This window comes from Gymnoscopelus microlampas (assembly GCF_963454915.1).
Source record: "Gymnoscopelus microlampas genome assembly, chromosome: 1".
In the NCBI taxonomy this organism is placed as follows: domain Eukaryota; kingdom Metazoa; phylum Chordata; class Actinopteri; order Myctophiformes; family Myctophidae; genus Gymnoscopelus; species Gymnoscopelus microlampas.
In genome coordinates this window covers 49,589,864-49,613,402 of record NC_139962.1, presented here as the reverse complement: position 1 = coordinate 49,613,402, position 23,539 = coordinate 49,589,864, and the positions used below count along the sequence as shown (strand labels likewise).

Below are 23,539 nucleotides of genomic sequence, written 5' to 3'. Positions count from 1 at the left end.
CCCTTTACTTGCAACAGAGTATTTCTACATTGTGGTATTGATACTCTTACTTAAGCAACAAATGTCAGTACTTCCACCACTGATACTGAGAGACTGAGTTTAGTCTTTTAAGCGATCCTTGCCTGTGCACCCAGTGCCCTGTGTTTTTTCCAGAGGTAAACTGCAGAGTACACATATACAGCAAACAGACCCCCCCCCCCCCCCATCTTTCCACCGAGCTTCAGATTAAAGATGGCAGCGTCAAAGAAGAAATAAAGATCGGTTTCCGAGAGTGGTTTTATTTCATCATTCGGCAACCACACAAACTATTTGCATCTGATTCTCTCCTCATCTGTCACAAACAGGAAGAACAAACACACTTGACATTTGGGCGAAAATCCTTTTGGGAAAAAAAGGATAAAATGCTGTCTGTGGTGTCGGATGAAAAGAGAAACAACTGGTGGAGATTATTCCCAGATGGACAATACTAGTACAGGATGTACATCCACGTGTGGGTGTGCATGTTTATGTGAATGTGTGTAGGCCTACTTATGAGGACTGTGTGTGTGTGTGTGTGTGCGTGTGCGTGTGCGTGTGCATGTGTGAGAGAGAGAGACTCTTTATCTTACTCCTCTCTCTCTCCACGCTGCACGGTGGAGTCACCCAAAATAGCTGATGTACCAGCTCACAACACGTCGATCTGCGATGAAATGTGAGCTTGTACATTGGCAATTATTATTATTTATTATTATTATTTCCTGGTCTGTGTTACCCCGACCGACTGACTAGAAGGCTCAGTTATTTTGGCTCCATGTATGAATATGGTGAACTGCTTGTAAAACTGTAAAACTGTACTGTACACCACACCTAACATCCACAAGGCATATGTTACAACTGTATGCATTTACCTAGTTATTCGTTTTTTCTATGTTGTGTTATTTAATTTTTTACTTGTTTTTCCTTTATTTAGTCCTTGAATGTTTGTCATGTTGACAGTATGGACACAGTCCTCTGGGGTGGGGGGGATATGGGGAGGAAAAAGGGGGGGGGGATATTTAAGTTTATCTTTCTCTTTTGATGCTGTAAACAAACCCTTTTCTGAAAATAAATAAATATATACATGTATATATATATATAGTCTATCTGTAAAAAAAATAGGTGATGTTTCTTTTTATTATCGTCCTAAGATGTTGACGCACGTTGGTATCACAAGTGCAGTACATAATACCAACGTGCGCGCACGTGCATGTGTGAATTTAGCTGACATCAAATAGAATTTTGCCACTTCCTTATATAACTTCTTGTGAACACCATATGGGGCTGAGATGAGCCAGAATGTGACATAACAGCTACATTGTCATCAAAGATTAGAGAAACATCTCTCCTCACAGCTGTACATTCCATAGATAAAGTATACAAACTTATAGAATAAGCCACAATGGACAATTATTATATTTCAGGCATTTAGCCCATGCTCTTATTTAGAGCTTGTATTTCCAAAACTCTTAATTTCTATTATTTTCTGACATTTGGACATTGTAGAGGGACAGCAAAACAAAAACAAAAAGAGTGAGAGCTGCAGAAAAAAAAGTTGCATTGTTTTTTTTAGGTAGATCATTGGGAGCTCTTTCTTTCCCTGCAAACATCAAAGGCAGCGGCAGCTCTTTGATGTGACAGCATGCTGTTTAAGGTACAGAGTGAATGGAGAGATGTCAAGCTGCAAGGTGCCTCTGTAGTTTACGTGGAGGAGCTGCCGAGCCGCCGCCAGATGAAAGCAGCAAACAGGAGTTTGATAATGAATGTCCAACAAGTAGGGAGCCATCTACAGACAGACAGCAGCATGGCTCCGCAGGGGGCCTCCGCACCCTGATGCTAACCTTCAACGCAAAGAGGCACCCAGAAACCCCAGGCAGGCAGGCAGGCACACCCTGGAGAACCAGACTCACAAATTCGCCACAAAATAGAGAAAAAAGAAAAGAGAAAAGCAAAAAATAAGCTCTCGGATATAAGCTTTAATCTTCCTGTCAATTCAATCTTGATTGACGCACACACCCGCACGCACACCCGCACGCACACCCGCATGCACACGCACACACACACACACACACACACACACACACACACACACACACACACACACACACACACACACACACACACACAATGTATTCATGTCCACATAATGGAGCGCATATAAAGGACACAAATATTAAAGGTACAGTTATGGTTACAATCACAAAATCATGGCATATGTTTTCGTGATACAATAAGTATATCACTCAACTCTATAGGTATAGCCTATAACAGCGTCTTGGCGGCTGCCAATTATTGCAGAGACAGCACAATACTATGCCAGCCTTTTTGCCTCCTTTTTGGGCATCCCAAGTTGTAACAACTAGTCTGTGGGTATGTCCTAGGCTGCCAAATATAAAAACAAATAGTTTGCATCTATAACCCAGCTCTGTGCATTACACAAGATACAAGCATATATAGTCCACGGAAGTTGCAAACGCATCTCAAATCTGCACCTACTACATTAACGGTGGTAGTTACAACGGGTGGGGTTGTTAAGATGTTATAAAAACAACATTGGTGTTCACCGGAGATTCACCTCCTTGCTGCCAATAAAAAAAGAAGCTCTCGGATATAACAAGCTTTAATCTTCCTGTCAATTCAATCTTGAATCTTGACGCACCCACCCACCCACTTTGATCCACTTTGAAAGAGAGACTCCACTTGCTTTCCTCTTTAAAGTGTCTGGCCGCCTGTCTGGCCTTGGAGTGTCCAGCCTAATTGGACATGAAGCTTTTCAATATATCAAGTCAGGAGAGAGGCTCTCCAGTGCTTTATAGCGTTACCAGTGGTGGACAAAGTACACAGCCCCCACAACAATCAACCTAACTTAATGTTCCAATTACACTTTTAGATTTGGCAACACTGCTTTCATCGAGACAAACGACGCAATAAAGAATTATGTTAACTCACAACCAAGCAAAGCCTTCCAGGCTGAGACGGACAAGGTCAGTATTTATTTATTATTGGTATAACATTCACGCAGTTTGGTGAAAAGGTGAAAAGACATGCACTTCTGCAGTAAATCAATGTAAACCGTTTTGTTGTTGGGAATAATGTCTACTGTACTGTCCATAATGAGATGAGATGAAAGAGATCTGTCATAGTTTACAAGGAAGAATTCTCTTCCCCCTGGTCAAACTATTCAAACTTGAAGAAGTCCCTTTTAATGGATAAAAAAGATACATATAGGTATATACAGTAGGAAGGAACATACAGAACACAGGTTGGAAGTTTGAAAACTGTGTCAATTTGTCCGCCATAGTGCCACAAATGGCTGCCATTGGCTATGATGAAAAGCCAACTTTTTAGTTTTTGAGTGTATATGTTACAGGGAAATTGGCATTCCAGGGAAATTGAAAAAGGAGCGCTTGTTTTTACCACCCAACCAGGCAATTCTGTATAACCAACACTAGAGGGCAATATATGCACACATTCACACATGTATGCGTGTGTGCGTGTGCATGTGTGCGCACACGCATGCACACACATGCACATATGTGTGTCGTCGTGGACACTGGATAGTAACCATAGACTGTAACCCATGAAAAGATCTATTCTCCCCCTATTGGTTCACAACTCAGACGGCGCTGATTCGACTAGCAGACCTTCAGCCGGTCGGCGCGGGCACTCGCGCCTGGAGGCGCGAGGGCGCGCCTCCTCGGCCTCAAGCTCTGCTGAGTCGGCTCGCCTCCGTCATGGACAATAACTATTAACACGTGTGCGTGTGAACGCGTGTTCAGCGTTCCCCTAGCGTAGCTTCCTGGTTGCTATGTGGGGGGGAACAACAAAAGCCAGGTCGGCCTCGCATTGTAGCCAAACCGGGAGCAGTGCTGGCAGCGGACGTAGGGGGGGTTTCCGGGTTGAATGGGAAACATGGCCACAGGCTGACTAAATAAGCGATTTAAACGGGTAGTTTCGCTGCCGACCTAAAATATTATGCAGCCGACCAAACCTTAAACATCCGTGCGGTTTGGAATCTACCATTAGTTTTGGGATACGATGTATACAAAAGGGTAAACAGCGGAGCCTTGACGGACGTTCCACCGATCCTGGATGAGAACGACATAGAACCTCATCTCGGAGCTGTATAGCGGAGTGAGAGGTTCTTTATGGAGCTAGAGAACCACTGGGCCAGTGGAGAAAACACTACACAATTTCTTTACTTAAGTAAGTAAAATTCCGAATGGAAAATTTACTTGAGTAAAAGCTTTGGGATCAAAATGTACTTAAAGTACCAAAAGTAGAAAGTATACTGCTCATTATGCAGAATGTCCCATTTCACAAGTTTTCTAAATGTTTAAAAATCTTTTGAAAATAGGAGATCTACAAGCTCAAATTGTGAACTTGTAGATTTTCTCGAGATAGACCTTGTAGATTTTCATACTGTATATCCAAAGTTGAAGTAGGGCCGAAGTTGTTATGTTTTGTTATAATAATCCAAATCTACGAAGTAACTAGAGGGGATGACACATTTCTAGATTTAGAAAAGCAAGACTTTAATGAAAATAATTATACAAAATAAGGCAATTCATGTATTTTGTTAGTTTGTGAGGCACAGAATGCTTGCGGTAATGCGTCACTTCTTAATAAGTGTGTAACAACAGGAATAATAACATACAGTAAATGGGATAATATGGATTCCATGTGTCTGGAGGAGTTACCAAGCACAGATGTGTGCTCGCTCTCGCTCTCTCTCTCTCTCTCTCTCTCTCTCTCTCTCTCTCTCTCTCTCTCTCTCTCTCTCTCTCTCTCTCTCTCTCTCTCTCTCTCTCTCTCTCTCTCTCTCTCTCTCTCTCTCTCTCTCTCTCTCTCTCTCTCTCTCTCTCTCTCTCTCTCTCTCTCTCTCTCTCTCTCTCTCTCTCTCTCTCTCTCTCTCTCTCTCTCTCTCTCTCTCCTCCCTCCCCCCCCACCCACCCGGCCCAACGCTGAGCTCACCACATGTGCCTTCCTTCAGAGAAAAGAATGCATGATGATGAAATGACTGTGGGGGCCAGGTTACTACATTTCTGCCTGGAGCCATGCAAGCATATCTGAAGTACGGCATATACTGTATTCACTGTCATATTGGTTGAAATATGACTGACTGGACAAGGTTATTTACTGCCGGCCGATATTAGATGGATGTGTGTGTGTGTGTGTGTGTGTGTGTGTGTGCGTGTGTGTGTGTGTGTGTGTGTGTGTGTGTGTGTGTGTGTGTGTGTGTGTGTGTGTGTGTGTGTGTGTGTGTGTGTGTGTGTGTGTGTGTGTTTGTCCGGAGCTAATCTCGCAAATACTGGATTGATCAGTCCTATTTCATATGCACACTGCCAGTAGGCCACACAAGAACCTCCACTAACTTTCTTCACATTATGTCTTATACTTTTACAAACATTATTATTTAACTTTCATTCTATGATGGAAGTCCACTGGGCTCTGATCGGGCTGACACCTCAGCCATATCTACATCATAGATATGTCATAGAATCTATGACATATCTATGATGTAGATATGGCTGAGGTGTCAGCCTGTGACATCATCTATGATGTCAGTCATCTATGACATAGATGACTGACATCATAGATGATGTCACAGGCTGGCCACACGAAGTCTGAGACTCCCATTGGAGCCACACTGCTCCCATATGGAACTATTATGTTTTTCCCCCTGTGTGGCGCAGGGAGGGGAATGGAGCCATCTATGTGGAGGCAGCAGGACTTACTTTCATCAGTGATGGAAGAAGTACTCGCATGTTATACATAAGTAAAAGTATCATTACCGCATCATTACATCTGTTACAAGTAAAAGTCTGGTGTTCAAAATGTACTTAAGAGTACAAAAGTATTGGCATCAAAATATACTTAAAGTACCAAAAGTAAAAGTACTCATTGTGCGAATGTCCCATTTCACAAGTTCAAAATGTATTGAAAAATCTTTTGAAAATAGCAGATCTACAAGCTCACAATGCAATGCACATCTTGAGGTCACAGTAAAGACCAATTTAAAGACCAGAGGCGACCGAGCCTTTGCTGCCATAGCCCCCTCACTATGGAATACGCTCCCCCCCATGTTAAAAGGGCCCCCACCATTGAGACTTTTAAATCTCGGCTTAAGACACACCTTTATACCTTGGCATTTTAACCCCGCTTGAGAGTTTCTGTGGTCTATGTCTTATTGTTCTTTATGTGTCCTTGCTGGTGTTTTTTTGTGTTTGCGACCGTAGGTCGCATTTACTATAGAAACCTGCTCCAGGTGTCCGTGCGTCCCTCCGTCACACACGTCCCGTCACACTTTTGCCCTGCTCATATCTCCGCACCCGTTGCCCCGATCCATGCCAGATTTTGCACACACACTCCTTACCTGCCAAACTACACCCTCCAAGGACCCCCGGAGCTCCAGGGACCCCCAGCTGCCTCGGGGACCCCCAAGTGTAAAAAATGAGCACATGTGGACAAATTACCAAATGACCACCCCAACGGGGCTGCTCACGGGGCATTCCCGGGGACCACCCACTCCTGGTGCTCCAGAACGGATGCAAAAGTGGTGGCGCCCCCAGTGGAGGACCCCCTGCCACTGCAGCTCACATAAAATGCCGTAACTCGGGCTAGGAGCGTCCGGGAGAGCCGCGGCCGGTACCTATTCGTCCGCCAAGGCAACGCGGACACCCCACCCCTAATTTCTCACATGGCCCTCTTCTAGCGCCACCTTCAGGCCGCTTTTCACAACACATTTTTGCCCACTACTCCTACAGTTTTGCCCCTAAAAACACGCAAATTGCTACACACTACACAGTATGTGTACACTCATGTCATCAACATGCCTGCCACCACATTTCTTAGACCACCAAACAAAACTATACATTGCCCACACAACTAGGAACCAATCGCCGTTACAGCCCTCTTCTTTATACATGTGACCTACGGTCGCTTATCTCCCGATTAGGGAGTCTTACTGGTTTAGCATATTTTAACAGTGTACTTTGCATGATTTTCTGTACAGCACTTTGTAAACCCTGGTTGTGAAACGTGCTATATAAATAAAGTGGATTGGATTGGATTGGATAGCATCGCGACGCATTGTGAGCTTGCAGATCGGCTATTTTGAAATGTAATATACATATAGGGCTGAAGTGGTTAATGTATGTTTTGTAATAATAATCCAAATCTACAAAGTAACTAGTAACTAAGGTTGTCAATGAATTGTAGTGGAGTAAAAAGTACAATATTTGCCTCTGAGATGTAGTGGAGTAGAAGTAAAAGTATTGAAAATTGGAAACACTGCATTAAAGTACCAAAAAAATCCTCAAAAGTGTACTTAAGTACAATACTTGAGTAAACGTACAGTACCTAGTTACTTTACACCACCGCATTGGCAGCAGGGCAGCAGGGCTTACTTTCATGTCCAATAAACCGCACACTGATGAGTGTTTCCTCCGAGCAAGGCAGGCCGCGGCTCTGGTCAGCCTATCTGTGGCTACCGTGGTGGAAAAAAAACGACATTATCTCCCGCTGCAATCTACCCCCCTTTTCCGCTTTGTGTCCCGGGCCTCCGCTGAGTGACTTGGAGGAACATAACAGCTCAATCAGATTGTGTGTTCTAAAAACCCAAAAGCCCCAGACTGTGGAGTCTGTGGTGGCAGCATCCTAGAAAGACCACGGAACATCTAATAGGATCTGACGCTTTATAGGCAACAGTGATCGTTCTCCTTGTCCAAAGCTTATATACTGTATGTCGATTCACAGTGCACTGTTAAAGTCCTGCTTGTGTAACTTTTTCGATTAAACAAAAGTTATTTTTGTTAATTGATACAATCTTTCTTTCACTGGTATTTTTTTCTACCATTCCATATAAATGTTATTTGTTAAAGTTAATACTTTACAGCTTCTGCTGTTGCTTTACCAAAGGCAACAACAGGGGGTCTTCAACAGGGGGTCCGGGACCCTTAAGGGGGTCATCAGAGTTGCTGCAGGGGGGACCACCAAAATTCTTTAATCTGCAACACAATTTTATATAATAGTGGGGATCCCTGCTTCATCTCTCTAAGTGGTCCTTGGCCTGAGAAATGTTGAGGACCCCTGCTCTAGACTATGCTTGATGCTTCGTTTCGGGGTGGTTTAGTTTCGAACAGACTTCTGGGGATGGATATTTTAGACCATTTTAGTGACACGGGTCAAATTATCACTCTCCATGGTGACTTGGCAGAGAATGATAAAGTCTATGGCTTATTCTTTATAGGAACACAACGCTAATGAGTTACAGGCTTTGGCCAGGTCCGACTTTAAAAAAATAGTTGTATCTTTTTTGGCACGGCTCAATGAGTAGTTTCACATTTTGAGGCATTCTGATATCACACCATCAATAGTGGTGGGTGGTACAAACAAGCAAACACACAGACAGACAAAGACTCAGCCAAATGTCCAAGGTCACAAGATTGCAATTTACAGGAGTGGACTAAAACGGTGGTTCTCAGACATTTGCATGTCAAGGACCCCCAAATTAATATGTATTTATTTAGCTGCGGACCCCCCATCTGAAAATATTTTGTGCCAGGTCCCAATATAAGATGTGTTAAAATGTTTCAAATATGTTTTTGAAAATCTGATCTACAAGCTCACAACACGAGATGCTGAGAGCTTGTAGATCTGCTATATTCAGCTATTCGTTATTTCAAGATTAACATTTTCAAATAGTCAGTGTATATAGGGTTAAAGTGGTTGAACTCATGTTGATGCTATATTAACTATAGGGGACCCCCCCGGAACCCCCTCAAGGACCCCTGGTGGTCCCTGGACCCCACTTAGAGAACCACTGGACTAAAACACTAATTTTGTCTGGTCTTTTGTGACTAGTAGATCAGGTCCATTCCATCAGGTTTTTGCCTCTTCTCTTATGAACAAGCAAAGCAAAGCAAAGTTTGTTGTTTACCCAGGGTGTCGGACTAAGCACGAAGCTTGTTTCCAGCCGGACCCTGCATGGAAGCCTTGCTCAAGGGCTATTCAGCGGTGATTCATGATTGATGTGATGAATTGGGGAATCGAACTAGGGACCTTCCGGTATCAAGGCCGCCCCTCTAACCACTAGGCCACCGCTGCCGCTGAACCAAACTGAAAAGCCTGCACCCTGCTGTGCTTCAGATGACAGTGCTCCCAAATAGAAATTCAGTGCTATTCTGCATCCAACTAGTAGAGTGTCACACTTCACACAGAGTTACTTTAAAAAATAAAGTCATAACTATTACAGTCTGCTTTTTATTATCATATTATTAATTAAGACTCTCCCACCCCCATACAGTACACAATGAAATAACCCAAGAAAGAAATTACGGTCACACCGGAGATCAATTTTGAATAGTTAAAATAACTCTACATTCTACAAAGGAATCTTCTTTACTAATACAATTGTATTATTTACAATAATACAATAGAATGTCAGGGGCCAATCAGAATATATACATTTTCCAGGGAGTTTTTTTCTTTTTCTTTTTATGAGCTTTTTCAGGATTACATTAGAACAGGGGTTCACAGACATTTCAAGGACAGACAAGGACCCCAAATAGCCAGTATCTACGAAATGGCTTAAAGAAAAACTAAAAAAACAACTAAATGAAAATATCGAAAATAACTAGTCTCCAAGCTCACACTTTCATTTGAATGATTACATTTAGATTTTGATCGCTAGTGCTTAAATGAGTTAATATGTGAAAAGATGATGGATTGGCCCACTCTGTGGAATAATGACATCTAGCGATACAATGTTTCCCTCTAGTGTTTGTAGAACTACACTGCAACCAGGAGTAACTGTTGACTCCTCTTGGTGGATTCAAACACTTTTTAAAATAACGTAACAAGATATTTTTACTGTTATTGTACAATTTTGTTATAGTGCAGTTCTGCAGCACCGGTAAAGGCAATATTGATAACATTTTTATGAAAAGGAATAATTTAAAAAATAATATAATACACCCACACAGCCTTTGGAATAAAAGTATTGCTTTCCCCCCAAAGAAATAATTATAATAGTGAAATAATGAAACAAAGAAACAAAAAGAAACCAATGGGTGCATGCACCCTGTCACAATTCACAACCTAATATATGGTATGCACAACTCACCACCTAGTATACGTATTGTTGTGATGGGCAGTACAGCCCTGTGACACCTTGTTCTGTGACTATCTGTGATGTGTGTAGTATGGGACTGTGTTACCTGGATATTTGAGTTTTGGTTGAATGTGCATGTTCTATTCACACTCTCATTGGCTGTGGGACATTTAAGAGACGAGATAAAAGAGAGGTGGGCACTTCCTTAAGTTAGTTGTTAACAGGTACTCAAGCTCACTGCATGGACGGACAAGTCTCCCCGTTCTGTGCCTTAGAGTGCCTTAATGACCATAATAGTACATGATCAAGCGATCACAGAAGACACTGTATGTTGTAAAGTCTGTGTGTACTAACCTGAGTGCAGTTACAACAGTAAAGTCTGCTAAACTGAGGAATCCTTGTAGTGCCCTCATTACCCACACCTCTACACCCAGCAGCACCACAGTATACTGCACCCTGTCACAACTCACAACTTCAACAACATGTTACACAGCCTATATGTATATTGTACCCTGACACAACTTCAACAGCAACAACAACACAACATACACAGTGTACACACACACTGTACCCTGACACAACTCACTACCTTCAACAGCAACAACAACACAACATACACAGTGTACACACATACTGTACCCTGACACAACTCACTACTTTCAAAAACAGACACACTGTAGATTCACTTCAATTCCAGAGCCAGAAACAGTCACTGAACAATTCATTGCTACCCAGTCATTGGGTGCTAATATGACAACAATAGAACATGAATCACATTAGTAACATACAATACAAGATGACAACAATAGAGCAAAAGCTTGAATTAGTACACAACAATAGAACACAATATGACAACAACACAGCAACATCTTGAATCACATACTGTACAAAACATAAAACACAATCAGCAGCAGCAGCAAAGAAAGAAAGAAAGATTCCTACCCTGAGATGTCTTCATCTTGGCTTCATCCGGTGTGTAAGTGAAGGCCAGGGTCAAACTCTGTGATCTCATGGCCCTCATTGTAGACCCCCCTCTCTCTGGGTCATCGGAGGAGGAGCCCTCCAGCAGCGTCTCCAGTCATCTCCATCTTCCATACATCTGGCCAGTACTTTCCTCCCCTACATCTTTCTTTAGTATGTCCAAGTAGGTATAGGTGTGGGATGGCCTCGTGATCAATGTACATATGGTTCCCTTAGCACTAGTTTGCTGGCTGCAGGAAGCAAGAGAATGGAGGTGTCCCCCTGCAACACCCCTGCCAGGATGTCAAACTCCTCACCGTTCCCGTCTGGGGTCATCACCTTGGCTCTTGTACCCGTGTACCTGGCTCCTATGGTCCACAGTAGGTTGGGAGGGACACCATAAGCCTCGAGTATCTGAAAGAAAGAAAGAAAAGTTATCGATGATGGTTTAATTTACTTACACTGTGAAATATTTGTATATTATATTCAATCATTTGTCTTTAACCACATGAACCTTAGCGTCCCTATTCCTATTCTAGAGCAAACATTCAGCGAAAATAGACGATCAACAAGCTCATGATCTGATGTGTTTATAGATCGGCTATTTTTTGGTGTACACAGAAAAAAAGGTGAGCACCAAGTATAGTGCCCTGGGGGACCCCGGTCAACTGTGCAGGTTTCCACTAGATAGCAGCAGAGTCTATTGTTATGACAGGTTATAGTAGTATGCAATAGCAACAGTGTATCAGTCTGATAGCTTGAGGACACCATTCACAGCAATAGGGTGACAGAAGAGAACAGGGCTCCATTGAGTTATATTCGGTTCCTCAAGCTATAGCTACATCAGATTTAACCACAACTGGGCACACACACACAATCTTTATGTGCTGTTGTCCTGCATGTTGCGTCACAATCAAACAAACACAGCTTATTACAATTCAATTTAAATGCAAAGGAGCTTTATAGGCATTTCAACATATTCTATTTACAACAACACACAGTTAAATATATCCTGATTCGTTTTTGCTTTTCCAACATTTTTCAATGTAAAATAATGAAAGTGAAATGGCACACAAATCTGCTCTAATGCATGTAGGCTACATGTTAAGTTAATGCTAAGCAGCTAAGTAGCCTATTTGGCTAACTCACCTGAGAATATTAGGAAAGCAAACAAATGCAGTCTGTTTTCACATAACTTGTCTTTCAACTTGCCACACATGTGGTTTAGTAGTTTTAACTCCCTGACAACAGAGACAACTCTTGTACTTCTATGTTGTTACATTCTAAGTTATTGTTATTTCACCATTTCAATAACAAATCATGAAGGAGTTTTTGTATCAAACACCTGGGTGGGGGGAGGGGCGGGAAAACCAGTGTTGCCAGATTTTGTGGGAGAAATAAGCAACCAGTTCTATGAAAACAAGCACAAAAGAAGCAACCATAGGCCACATGAGTAGGCTACTTTATTTTTTTTATCGTGAAAAAAAGTGAAAATTGTGGAATATTTTTGGAACATTTTAACAACACAAATCTGGTACGGGATCCCTGCCCTGGCACGAAATATTTTCAGATGAGGGTCCGCAGGACAAATACGTATTAATTTGGGTGGTCGTTGACTTGAAAATGTTTGAGAACCACTGGTTTAAACAACATTATAGGAAGCAAGCCCAAATAAGCAACTACACTTTAACAAGACCAAAAAAACGCAACCCGCAACCACCAATATTTACAAGCCACTTTACAGAAAAACAAGCCCAAAGTCGTGTATAATAAGCAGACATGGTAACACTGGGGAAAACCTGCTGCTAGTCTAGGGATTATCCACCAATAATAACCTGAATACATGGAGATGTCTGCTTCTAGGGAGTATCTGACAATAACACCTTAATATGTGTCATAATTCGTTGTTTTTATATTTTTGTTTGTGGAGGCTTCCCTTTTGGATGTTGCCTCCGGGTGTTAAAGGGGAATACCACTCATTGTCAACATTGAACCATATCATAATATACCTTAGAGCTGTTGTGTGGAAATTTAAAAAAAGAGTTCCCCCCTTATATGTTGCCTAGAACTAGAGAATTGATTGTTGAGGTCATGTGATCAGTGACATACGGAAGGTGTACTCTTTGGCCCGCACTCTAGGCTGCCTCATTCACTAGAATGGGGAATCTCACTTTCAGCTGAAACAGTGCGACTTGTAGTAGTTTATAATGGCATATGGTTATATATCACATTTCACAAGACATTGTACTTGTAGATAATAGAGATCAATTGGCTGATAATGCTTTAACAATTCTTAACTTTATATTCAAGTCGCACTGTTTTTTTCTTATTTCCACACAACAGCTCTAAGGTACATTATGACATGGTTCATTGTTGAAAATTAGTGGTATTACCATTTAAGTAATAAATAACAAAGAGAAGAACTTTGTCTTAAATGAACAAAGTATGTTCAATTGTAATACATTCTCAACATAATTCAGTCTTAAGTAAAATAAGAAAATAAACCATAATAATAAACCATAAAGTCTGATTCCAATAATAATAGTAACAACAACAACATATTTTGTTATTTGATTTTGATTTATTTATTCGCACAATAAAAAACAGTACAAAAGAAACATTATTAAAACAACACAGAAATAAGTGCAGGTGAGAAAAGAAACCCATAAAGTGCTTATAAAGGGTTCTCACCTAAAAATAATAAACAAGTGGTTAAACATAATAATCAAGTTAAACATAATAATCCAACATAAAACACGACAAACAACACATACCTTGTGTGCAGTTGAATGTGTGGGTGCGAGTGTCTGTGTATTGAGTGTGCGTGTGTGTGCACGTGTCTGCACATGTGTGTCAGTGTGTGTGGGTGTGTATGCAGAAAGCTGCGTTAACATATTTTGGTACACTTTGTACATTAACAGGAAATGTGGTGTTTGTTGTATAATAATGATATATCTATCTATCAACAGTATCTATCTATTTATCTACAGTATCTGTACAGTTTTGAGGTACTTTTTTACTTTTTCCATTATTATTAGTATTTTTGAATACTTTATACTTCTACTCCATTATATTTCAGAAGCAAATATTGTACTTTTACTCCACTACAATTATATTGTAGATTTATATCATTATTACAAAACACTCATTAGCCAATCAAGCCCTAGTTTGGAAATAGGCAATCTACAAGCTCACAACAGGTCCTATTGCGACGTGTTGTGAGCTTGTAGATCTGCTATTTTCAAAAAAGTTTGTCAAATTTAAAAAGAAAAAAAAAGTTTTACTTTGGTACTATAAGTTTATTTTTGATTTTCTTTACTTCTACATTGTGGTAATGCTACGTTTACTTAAGTAAAACACCTGATAATTATTTTCCATCACTGCCAGTGTTTTGCAAGTTTCATTTAAAATAAATTGTAATTATTAATGGAAAAAAAGAGTGGCACCATTCAAATGTTATAAAGATTCTGTACTTTAATATTTAAAGACATTTTGTTGTATACCTCCAACAATGCATATGCAAAAATACTGTGACATTATACAAATAATAGACACAATTTAAATAAACGTATTGCAACACCCGGGTTGATATCGTGCATCTTTAACCCATTGAAACCAGAGGTCTTAAAAATAATGGTGTTAGACAATAACAGCTAAAGGGTATGTTTGCCAATTTTAAACCTATACATAATTTGCCTCTTACATACAGTGCCTGTAGTACTTTGGCCCACAGAGAATGAAGAGGTGCACCTTTCTTGTCTACATACAGCAAACTTATCTTTGAGGGAGGGTAATCCATTTTCAGAGATGTTTGCATTTCTGACTGGATTTGGTGTAATCTGGTAGAAAACATAATCTATTACTAACGAGGTGATCAGCAATCAAATATATCCATATAAGCATATAAATAAATACACAGAAAATGTATTATCATTGAATTTAAGCTTCTATGTCTTGGTGGCGCTGCGACCCATGATGGACTTCTTAGTGTTTCTCTCAGGTTTCAAAAGCATTATATAACACTTTGGTCCAAACAGCACCCCTAAAAGGCCAAAACTAGATGCTAAAATAGCAAATACCTCCACTACATCTGCATATTTACCTGGAGAGCTGATATATGCTGGGATGAAGGCTATCCACACGGCACAGAAGATCAACATGCTGAAAGTGATTAACTTGGCTTCATTGAAGTTGTCTGGCAGATTCCTTGCCATGAATGCTAGGACAAAGCTGAGGAGAGCCAGTAAACCAATATAACCTAGTAACACTGCAAAACCAATAGTTGATCCCACTTCACACTCATAGACTATCTTATCGATGTGGTATTGCATGTTTTTATGGGGAGTTGGTGTGGCAGACACAAGCCAAGCTATGCAGATTATTGCCTGGATGGAAGTAAGAGCGAGAACTATTCCTCTCTGCTGCGTGGCACCGAAAAACTTCATAATGTCTGCACCCCCAGGCTTGGAGGCCTTGAACACAGCCAACACCACCATAGTCTTTACCAGGATACACGAGACACACAGCACAAAGCTGATCCCAAATACTGCATGCCTCAGCTGACAAGTCCAGAGTCTGGGACGGCCAATGAATAGAAGTGAGCACAAGAAACATAGTTTGAGTGACAGCAAAAGTTGGAAGCTGAGTTCTGAGTTGTTGGCGCGTACCATGGGCGTGTCTCTATGATAGACGAAGATTCCCAGGACAATGGCACAGATAAGTGTGCCTAGCAATGAGATGGTTGTCAAGGAGATACCCAGGGCCTCATGGTAGGAGAGGAACTCCATGATCTTAGGGACACAGTGGTCACGCTGGGGACTGGACCAGAAGTCCTCTGGACAACTGGTGCACTCTGTTGAGTCTAACAAAGAGAGCAAGGTTAAAGGGACAGACAAGTACAGCATCAGCCTAAACCTACTGTATACACAGAATGTAAATCTACCAGTCTCATTGCTGATCTCTCCCTCAGAACAAGCAATGCAGTCAAAGCAGCAGACAGGTTCCCCTTTCCTTCTGGCCAAACGGGTTCCAGTGGAACAGCTCTCACTGCAAACTGACCGAGGGGGCTACAGGGGAAAGTAACAATGATTGTTAAGTCTAAGCTAAATTACATTCACATCATGAGCTCAACATGAGTTATTATAGAAAGCTAAAGTGACCTTTTTGGATTCAAAGTTCCAGAAGATTCTGTCCTCATCGAGGATGATTTCTTCAGCTCCGGAGGCTGTCTTCTTGACCACACCCACATTCTTAACGTTTACACTTCCATCAGGGAGCAATGCCCAGTTCATGACATCATAGATTGGTTCACCAAGATCGCCATTCTCATCAAATGATATATGATCACCAGATGATGTGGTGAAGTTGACCTTCTCCACATAATAGAGAAGCTAGAAATGGTGATGAGAAGAGTCATGAAAAGCAAGAGACCTAAAAAAATAAAATACTGGATACAATATACACAGTAGTTACATTGACAGGAACTGTTGTTTAACTACACCCTTGCAGTAGTACAACACAACACAACACAAACTGTATTGCTTTTCACCAATGTCATCTTTAGTTTTCAGTTCAGTTTATTTTTATTTATAGTGCAACATCATCTCTGTGCACTTCACATGAGGTTATACAACAAAAACACAGTAGCAAAGAAACACAGTAAAATGTGCCCGCACGTATGGTCAAACAATTACCATGCGGCAGTGCACAGCTGAAAATGTACAGATCAGCAATAAAGAAAAGAAAATTTAGAACAATGTTTAAAACCAATGAATTCAATAAAACTAGGGGGAACCATAACGCAAGGAAAAATAAAAAATCACACCCTGTGTGAAGGAAGCGGTGCCTTTGGGGCGGGGCTTAACTCATTTCAGTTCGTCCCTATTGGTGGTCTAAGTCCACATACCAAATTTGGACTTGGTGGCATGCTGCAAACTGGAGTTATAGCCGTTTAAAATCCCGTGCTCATCCCGTGCTCATACGGGCGGACGGACATAACATACGCTGGGGGTCCCTGGACCCCTCTTTGATAACCAGTGGCACGTGTGGCCAATGAGAGGAGAGATGGCATAGGCAATCTCCAAGTCCGTGTGTGTGTGTGTGTGTGTGTGTGTGTGTGTGTGTGTGTGTGTGTGTGTGTGTGTGTGTGTGTGTGTGTGTGTGTGTGTGTGTGTGTGTGTGTGTGTGTGTGTGTGTGTGTGTGTGTGTGTGCGTGTGCGTGTGTTTGTATGTGTTGCTTCTTTGCCATGCTCATCCCGTGCTCAAACAAACGGACGGACGGACACGCAGACAGAGTCAAACGTAGAGCGGTTGGCACCGCTAAAAAGACGGGTTTTTAGCCTAGATTTAAAAATGTCCAAAGCGTCGGCATCTCTAACAGCTGGAGGGAGAGCATTCCAGAGAGAAATGTAATCTTTACATTTTCATGATTAATCTAAATTTGAATCACACTAGAAACCTTAACAGGTAAACTGAATTAATATCACACCTGCCATGGCTGTATTGTCTGCAAACTTGTCATGGAGGGCATGGGCCAGAGCATACACAGCTTTGTACACATTGTACTCATATCTGAGTTCAGACACATCCAACAGGGTCGTTTCTGCTCTTCCTAGGTCCTCTTGTCCAGTACACACCCTTCCACCAGCATCCGCCCAATCTGACGGAAGGGGTGCAAATTTACACCGAAATGTGCGCTCCCAAAACTGCCTCATCTGAAAAAACAACAATGAATACTTAAAGCAGCTCTATGTCATTTATTTTATGAATAAAATGCAATTTTGTTCAATATGTATTTTCAGTGTGTCTATGTGTGTGTTGTATTTTCTCTTCCTGCTCTTCTATTGAGACATTTAGATCGTGTCAAAGGTCATGTCTCACAGACACAGGATCTGACACGAATTTTGACCTGATGGTCAAAATTAAATGTATCCTCTGCAAGCAGGCAGGCTCTATTAGCTCAATGGTAAAAATGTAGCTCAATGGTAAAAATGTCAGCACTTGCGCAGGAAACCGGGTTCAAATCCGGGGTAGAAGAGGAAAGTTACATACATTTAAGTTAAGAATACATTAGATACTATATTCTTAATATCCGCTTTGGGACAATAAAATATGATCTAATCTGATTGAATACCTCCCAATCTCTTAATCTCTCTCACTTACTTGTACACCCCAGAAGCAGCCTTGTGAATATTGAAAAAGCGATTAATTGCAGCTTAAATACAAAATTAAACAAAAAAAGCTCACTATGTTATTTTCATGGCTGTTTTCAGGATGTATTTCTAACAAGAAGTCCTTGAGGCCTGGTATCTCTCCACGGTGCATGGCAACACCCAGGGTGCCTAGCAGGTATGGCAAATAGCGAGGAGACTGGTACTTAGTATGTGTCGACCAACCTGTAACGGCTATCCATTGCAGACCTGTCACCTTCTGCTTTACCACCTGTTGATTGTGTTGAAATAAATAAATAAATGTTAATATATACAAATGTTAATATCTCTCTCTCGCGCTCTCTGTGTCTGTGTCTGTGTGCGTGCGTGCGTGAATATACTGTACACACACACACACACACACACACACACACACACACACACACACACACACACACACACACACACACACACACACACACACACACACACACACACACACACAAACCTCTTCCATGAGATTAAGTATGTAAGCTCCATATCCAAATGCAATGACCACACGAGCTGTGGATGTCTTCATCACAGTGACAATCCTCTGAAGTTTGGCCAGGTTATTGTCAAAGGGCAGAGCCTCTGAATAAGCCACACAACCCAAACCAGACTGGGCCAGGTCAGAGTGGAATAATCGGGCACCATCGCGGCCATAGTCATCATCACTAAACAAAAATCCCACCCAAGTCCACTCAAAGCGCCTTATAATTTGGAGTATAGCTCGTACCTGATTGGATAAAGAATGGAGGATAAGTATTTAGGTTATTTATTCACAAGGTGGGAAATCAGTGAATCTCCTACACAGATTCCACAATGGAAAAGGGCTAATCATTCTCTTTGGATGCTGTTGCCAATAGAGATCTTCATCTCCAGCAGTAGCTACTAACCTTTTCTGGATCATTCAGGGCCCATAAGACGACTTAACACAGCAGTCAAATGGCCGCCGATCTGACCAATATGCCCATATATGGGCATGCCCATACATAATACATACATATATATGGGCAAAAAGGGACACAAGCAGACTGATACAGAGATCTCCATATACTGTATGAGCATAAAAGGGACACAGACAGACAGATAGGTTCAACAGGTACTCTAAAAATGGAAACAACAGATATAAAAAAAAACAGGTGGGGCATGCATTCACAACTTGCATTGTTCCCGACTTGCAGTAGGCCGGTGAGCACCAGTCTAGTATTTCAAATATTATCAAAGTGTTCTGTCCCCTGGACTTGCGTCACGGCACCCACTTTGAGAAACGCAAATCTACCAGATATCAACACATCTAGAAAGTCACCTTGAAGACACTAGTTGGGCATGTCCTGAAGACGGATGGGAACTGATTCACGTCACTCAGACAGGAGCAGCCAGGAGCAATACCTATCTGAAGAAGAAACAATGCATCTGTTCTGTAATCCACAACATTTTGTTTATTATTATTGTTGATATTATTGTTGTTATCATTATTACATTTTGAAAAAAATGTCCTGCTAGCAGAGCATGCAAGCTGAGCAGGGTGTCAGAAAAAAGAAAGAAAGGTTATCATTTAGCTTCAAACAAGCAGTAGGCTACCAGTCTTTGCCATTGGAATCTCATTTCAGACAGCAATTGGAGCCCAATGTGCTGTAACACAAACACTCTACCCTATATAATCACAATGTACACTGAATACACCTATGCATCCTTCAGCACCATGGACAGTGACACTGTCACAAAACATCATGTTTTAACCCCTAATGAATTACTAGGCTAGGTACATTTTATTGTGAGATGTGAACATTGGCTTTTTCATAAAATGGGCAATAATAATACAATCCTGCAGGATAATCACCCCCTCTCTCTCTCACTGTGTCTCTCTGTCTCCCTGTGTCTCTCTCTCACTGTGTCTAGCTGTCTCTATCTCTGACAGAGAGAGCTCTGTGTCTCTCTGTCTCTGTCTCGGATTCCTACTCTGAGGTCTGGGCAAAGAATCAAACTTCTAACACAGATGCATTGAGCTTCAACCTTTTGAAAACCTGCCTCCCCTCTCTGCTCACATGCTCTTTTTGTTCTGTCTGCATTGCTTGCATTGTACCTGGGCACCATTGAAAAAGAGGGCTCGCCCTCAATGTGTTTTCCAAGGTTTTAAATAAATTAATGATGAAGTAAATATGTTTTAGTCTTTCAAACAGTAAAATTAATGTAAAAAGACCAAATAACATTACTTATCATATTTTAGATTTGTCAATAGCCAAATAACCAAAATTAAGCATGATATATAAAATAGGCCGTGGTCGTGGTCAAGAAGGAAACTTACCAAGGGTACTCTGTACACACCTAATACACTAGAGGTGGCAATAGAACTTTTTGAGGTAACAGGACCCACAGTTCCGAGAACTGGAGGGGACCCAACACAGCTCTCATCCAGTGTAAACTGCTCCTCTCTCCCACCGATCAATGACAATGCTCCACGGAATGCAACTCCTTGCGTGCGACAGGTATCGTAGATACTGTATCCCAGAGTCACTTTGGGCAGCAGGCTGGGGTCTCTATTGATCTCATTAATGGCAAAAGCCATGGTCTGGGCCTCTCTGAACCCTTCGATCCAAAAACTAACACAGAATTACACTGTAACCTTGATATGTATCTTTGTAGACATTATTATACATCATCAACTAATTCTATCGTATTTGTGATGCTCACCCATCACAAGTGGGGTCCAGTCGCTTGGAGGTGAAAGACAGCTCAGGGAGTGCAGAGGAGAAGTGGACGTCAATTAAGCCACCCAGAACCAAGTCTCCAGCCTTGTACATTCTGCTGAGATTAAACTGTGCCTGTAACTCACAAGAAGAGGAAGACAAAGGAGAGAAGGAAGAGGACAATATCAAGGTCAAGTAGAGGTATGAAAGCAGGTGTATGTCTAGAGAAGCCATCATGACTGTCCTCCTCTGTATAACACTGTTTAAGTTTTATAAACAGTGCTGTGCCATCCCCTGTGCCACCTTAAGGCATTACGTAATCTTTCACAACACTCATCAGTGCTGTGCCATCCCCTGTGCCCAGTGAATAATTAGTAAACTAGAAAAAGTGCTCTTCGGAGCACAAGTCTCCGCCAGGTCAGGTAGATTATTATGGTCTCCTGGTGGCGCTATAATAGGCCAATGTGAAAAAGGTGCAATTTATTCTTAGGCCGTGCACGGCAATCGGACACTACATGCATGATTTGAGGCATTTTGTTCTAAAAATGTGTTTTGCTAAATTTGACCTGCTGGTGGAGCTATAACAGGCCAATGTTAAAAGGGTGGCATTTGTTCCTCAACATAGTGCAAATGTGCATTCAAAGTTTCACCACAATCGGACGCAGCGTTCATGATTTGCGGCATTTTGTTCAAAACGGGCCACTCCTGCGAACATTACATGTCAATGTTAGCCAATCAGGATGGAATATGAAAAATCAAACAAATACGTCTTGATCACATGACTATAGAGATCATGTGTACCTATTTGCGTGAAATTTGCAGAGGGCGAGATCCTAATGTGGCGTTGGCGTGCGCCATGGCGCCCGCCGTTTCCGCCAGATACTCTGCCCAAGGCGCCACGACCGCCAGTCGCGGTGGCGGCTGCCCGCCAAAACCGCCAGTCGCGGTGGCGGAAGCCGCCACAACCGCCGTCCGCCAGTCGCGGTGGCGGCAGCCGCCACAACCGCCGTGCCTCCGCCACGAGCGCCAAGCCTCCCGCCACGAGCGCCACCTCCCGCCACAAGCGCCAAGCCTCCCGCCACGAGCGCCACCTCCCGCCACGAGCGCCAAGCCTCCCGCCAAAACCGCCAGTCGCGGTGGCGGCAGCCGCCACAACCGCCGTCCGCCAGTCGCGGTGGCGGCAGCCGCCACAACCGCCGTGCCTCCGCCACGAGCGCCAAGCCTCCCGCCACGAAGCCTCCCGCCACGAGCGCCACCTCCCGCCACAAGCGCCAAGCCTCCCGCCACGAGTGCCACCTCCCGCCACGAGCGCCAAGCCTCCGCCACAAGCGCCAAGCCTCCCGCCACGAGTGCCACCTCCCGCCACGAGTGCCACCTCCCGCCACGAGCGCCGTGCCTCCCGCCACGAGCGCCACCTCCCGCCACGAGCACCCACCACGAGCACCAACCCTCCACCACGAGCGCCAAGTCTCTGCCAGCCTCCGCCGCCTCTGGCACCACGAGCGGCAAGCCACGGTCCCGACCATACAGAGCAGTTGAGATTTCATTTGGCCAGATATTTCTCAATTTTACTTGAATTCTTATAATTTTAATGTTTATATGATCTGTAAAGTTTATATTTTCATTTGCTATCAGTCATGAATTTATTTTAATTTATTATCTTATTTTCTGTCATTTATTTCCACGCGCAATGGCGCATAATAAACAGAGCAGTTGAGATTTCATTCGGCCAGATCTTTCTGAATTTTACTTTAATTCTTATAATTTTAATGTTTATATGATCTGTAAAGTTTATATTTTCATTTGGTATCAGTCATGAATTTATTTTTATTTATTTTAATTTATTATCTTATTTTCTGTCATTTATTTCCACGCGCAATGGCGCATAATAAACAGAGCAGTTGAGATTTCATTCGGCCAGATCTTTCTGAATTTTACTTTAATTCTTATAATTTTAATGTTTATATGATCTGTAAAGTTTATATTTTCATTTGGTATCAGTCATTAATTTATTATAGTCTATTATAATTTATTATCTTATTTTCTGTCATTTATTTCCACGCACATCTTTAAGCCATGGTGCGTAGTTACATGACTGGAAAACTCGCCCCAAAACACCATCGCCCCTATTTCTTTTCGCGGACCAGCGGTTCTTGTAATCCTGTATTTGTTTTACTGAGGATAAGGTTAGAAATACGTTTACGGTTAGCCATGTTATTAGTTTTACTGAGGTTAGGTTTAGGAATAAGGTTAGGTTTAGGCATAGTTTAATGAGGTTATACGTTTAGGAATAGCCTACCAGGTGAATATCACCGGATTTCCCCTGGGGTGACTGTTTTGGGGCGAGAGTTTTGGTGTTCTCGTCTGTTGTGGGCAACAGCCATGCGTCCGCAATAATGCTATCAGGATCAGATTATTAGATATTATTATCAGATATTAGAAGTATATTGGGTACCAAATATACTTATACAAAGAAGTTTTACTCTGGGAAGGTTTACTCATCCATTCATTGCACTGACCCAAGTTTATGTATTTGTAGGCCAAAGATTTATATATTTGTTATGGTTAAG

The 23,539-nt window shown here is 42.0% G+C and overlaps 1 protein-coding gene across 1 annotated transcript; it reads right to left on the bottom strand.

Annotated features, from left to right (window-relative positions):
• Positions 1–15,036: 15,036 nt before the first annotated feature.
• On the bottom strand, positions 15,037–21,083 carry LOC311043916 (extracellular calcium-sensing receptor-like; the record flags this gene model as incomplete). The annotated part of the gene is made up of 5 exons (XM_084055340.1): positions 15,037–15,950; positions 16,032–16,155; positions 16,249–16,479; positions 18,746–18,953; positions 20,974–21,083. 5 exons carry the CDS (start codon positions 21,081–21,083, stop codon positions 15,037–15,039), a joined length of 1,587 nt encoding a protein of 528 aa, XP_083911466.1.
• Positions 21,084–23,539: the final 2,456 nt, after the last annotated feature.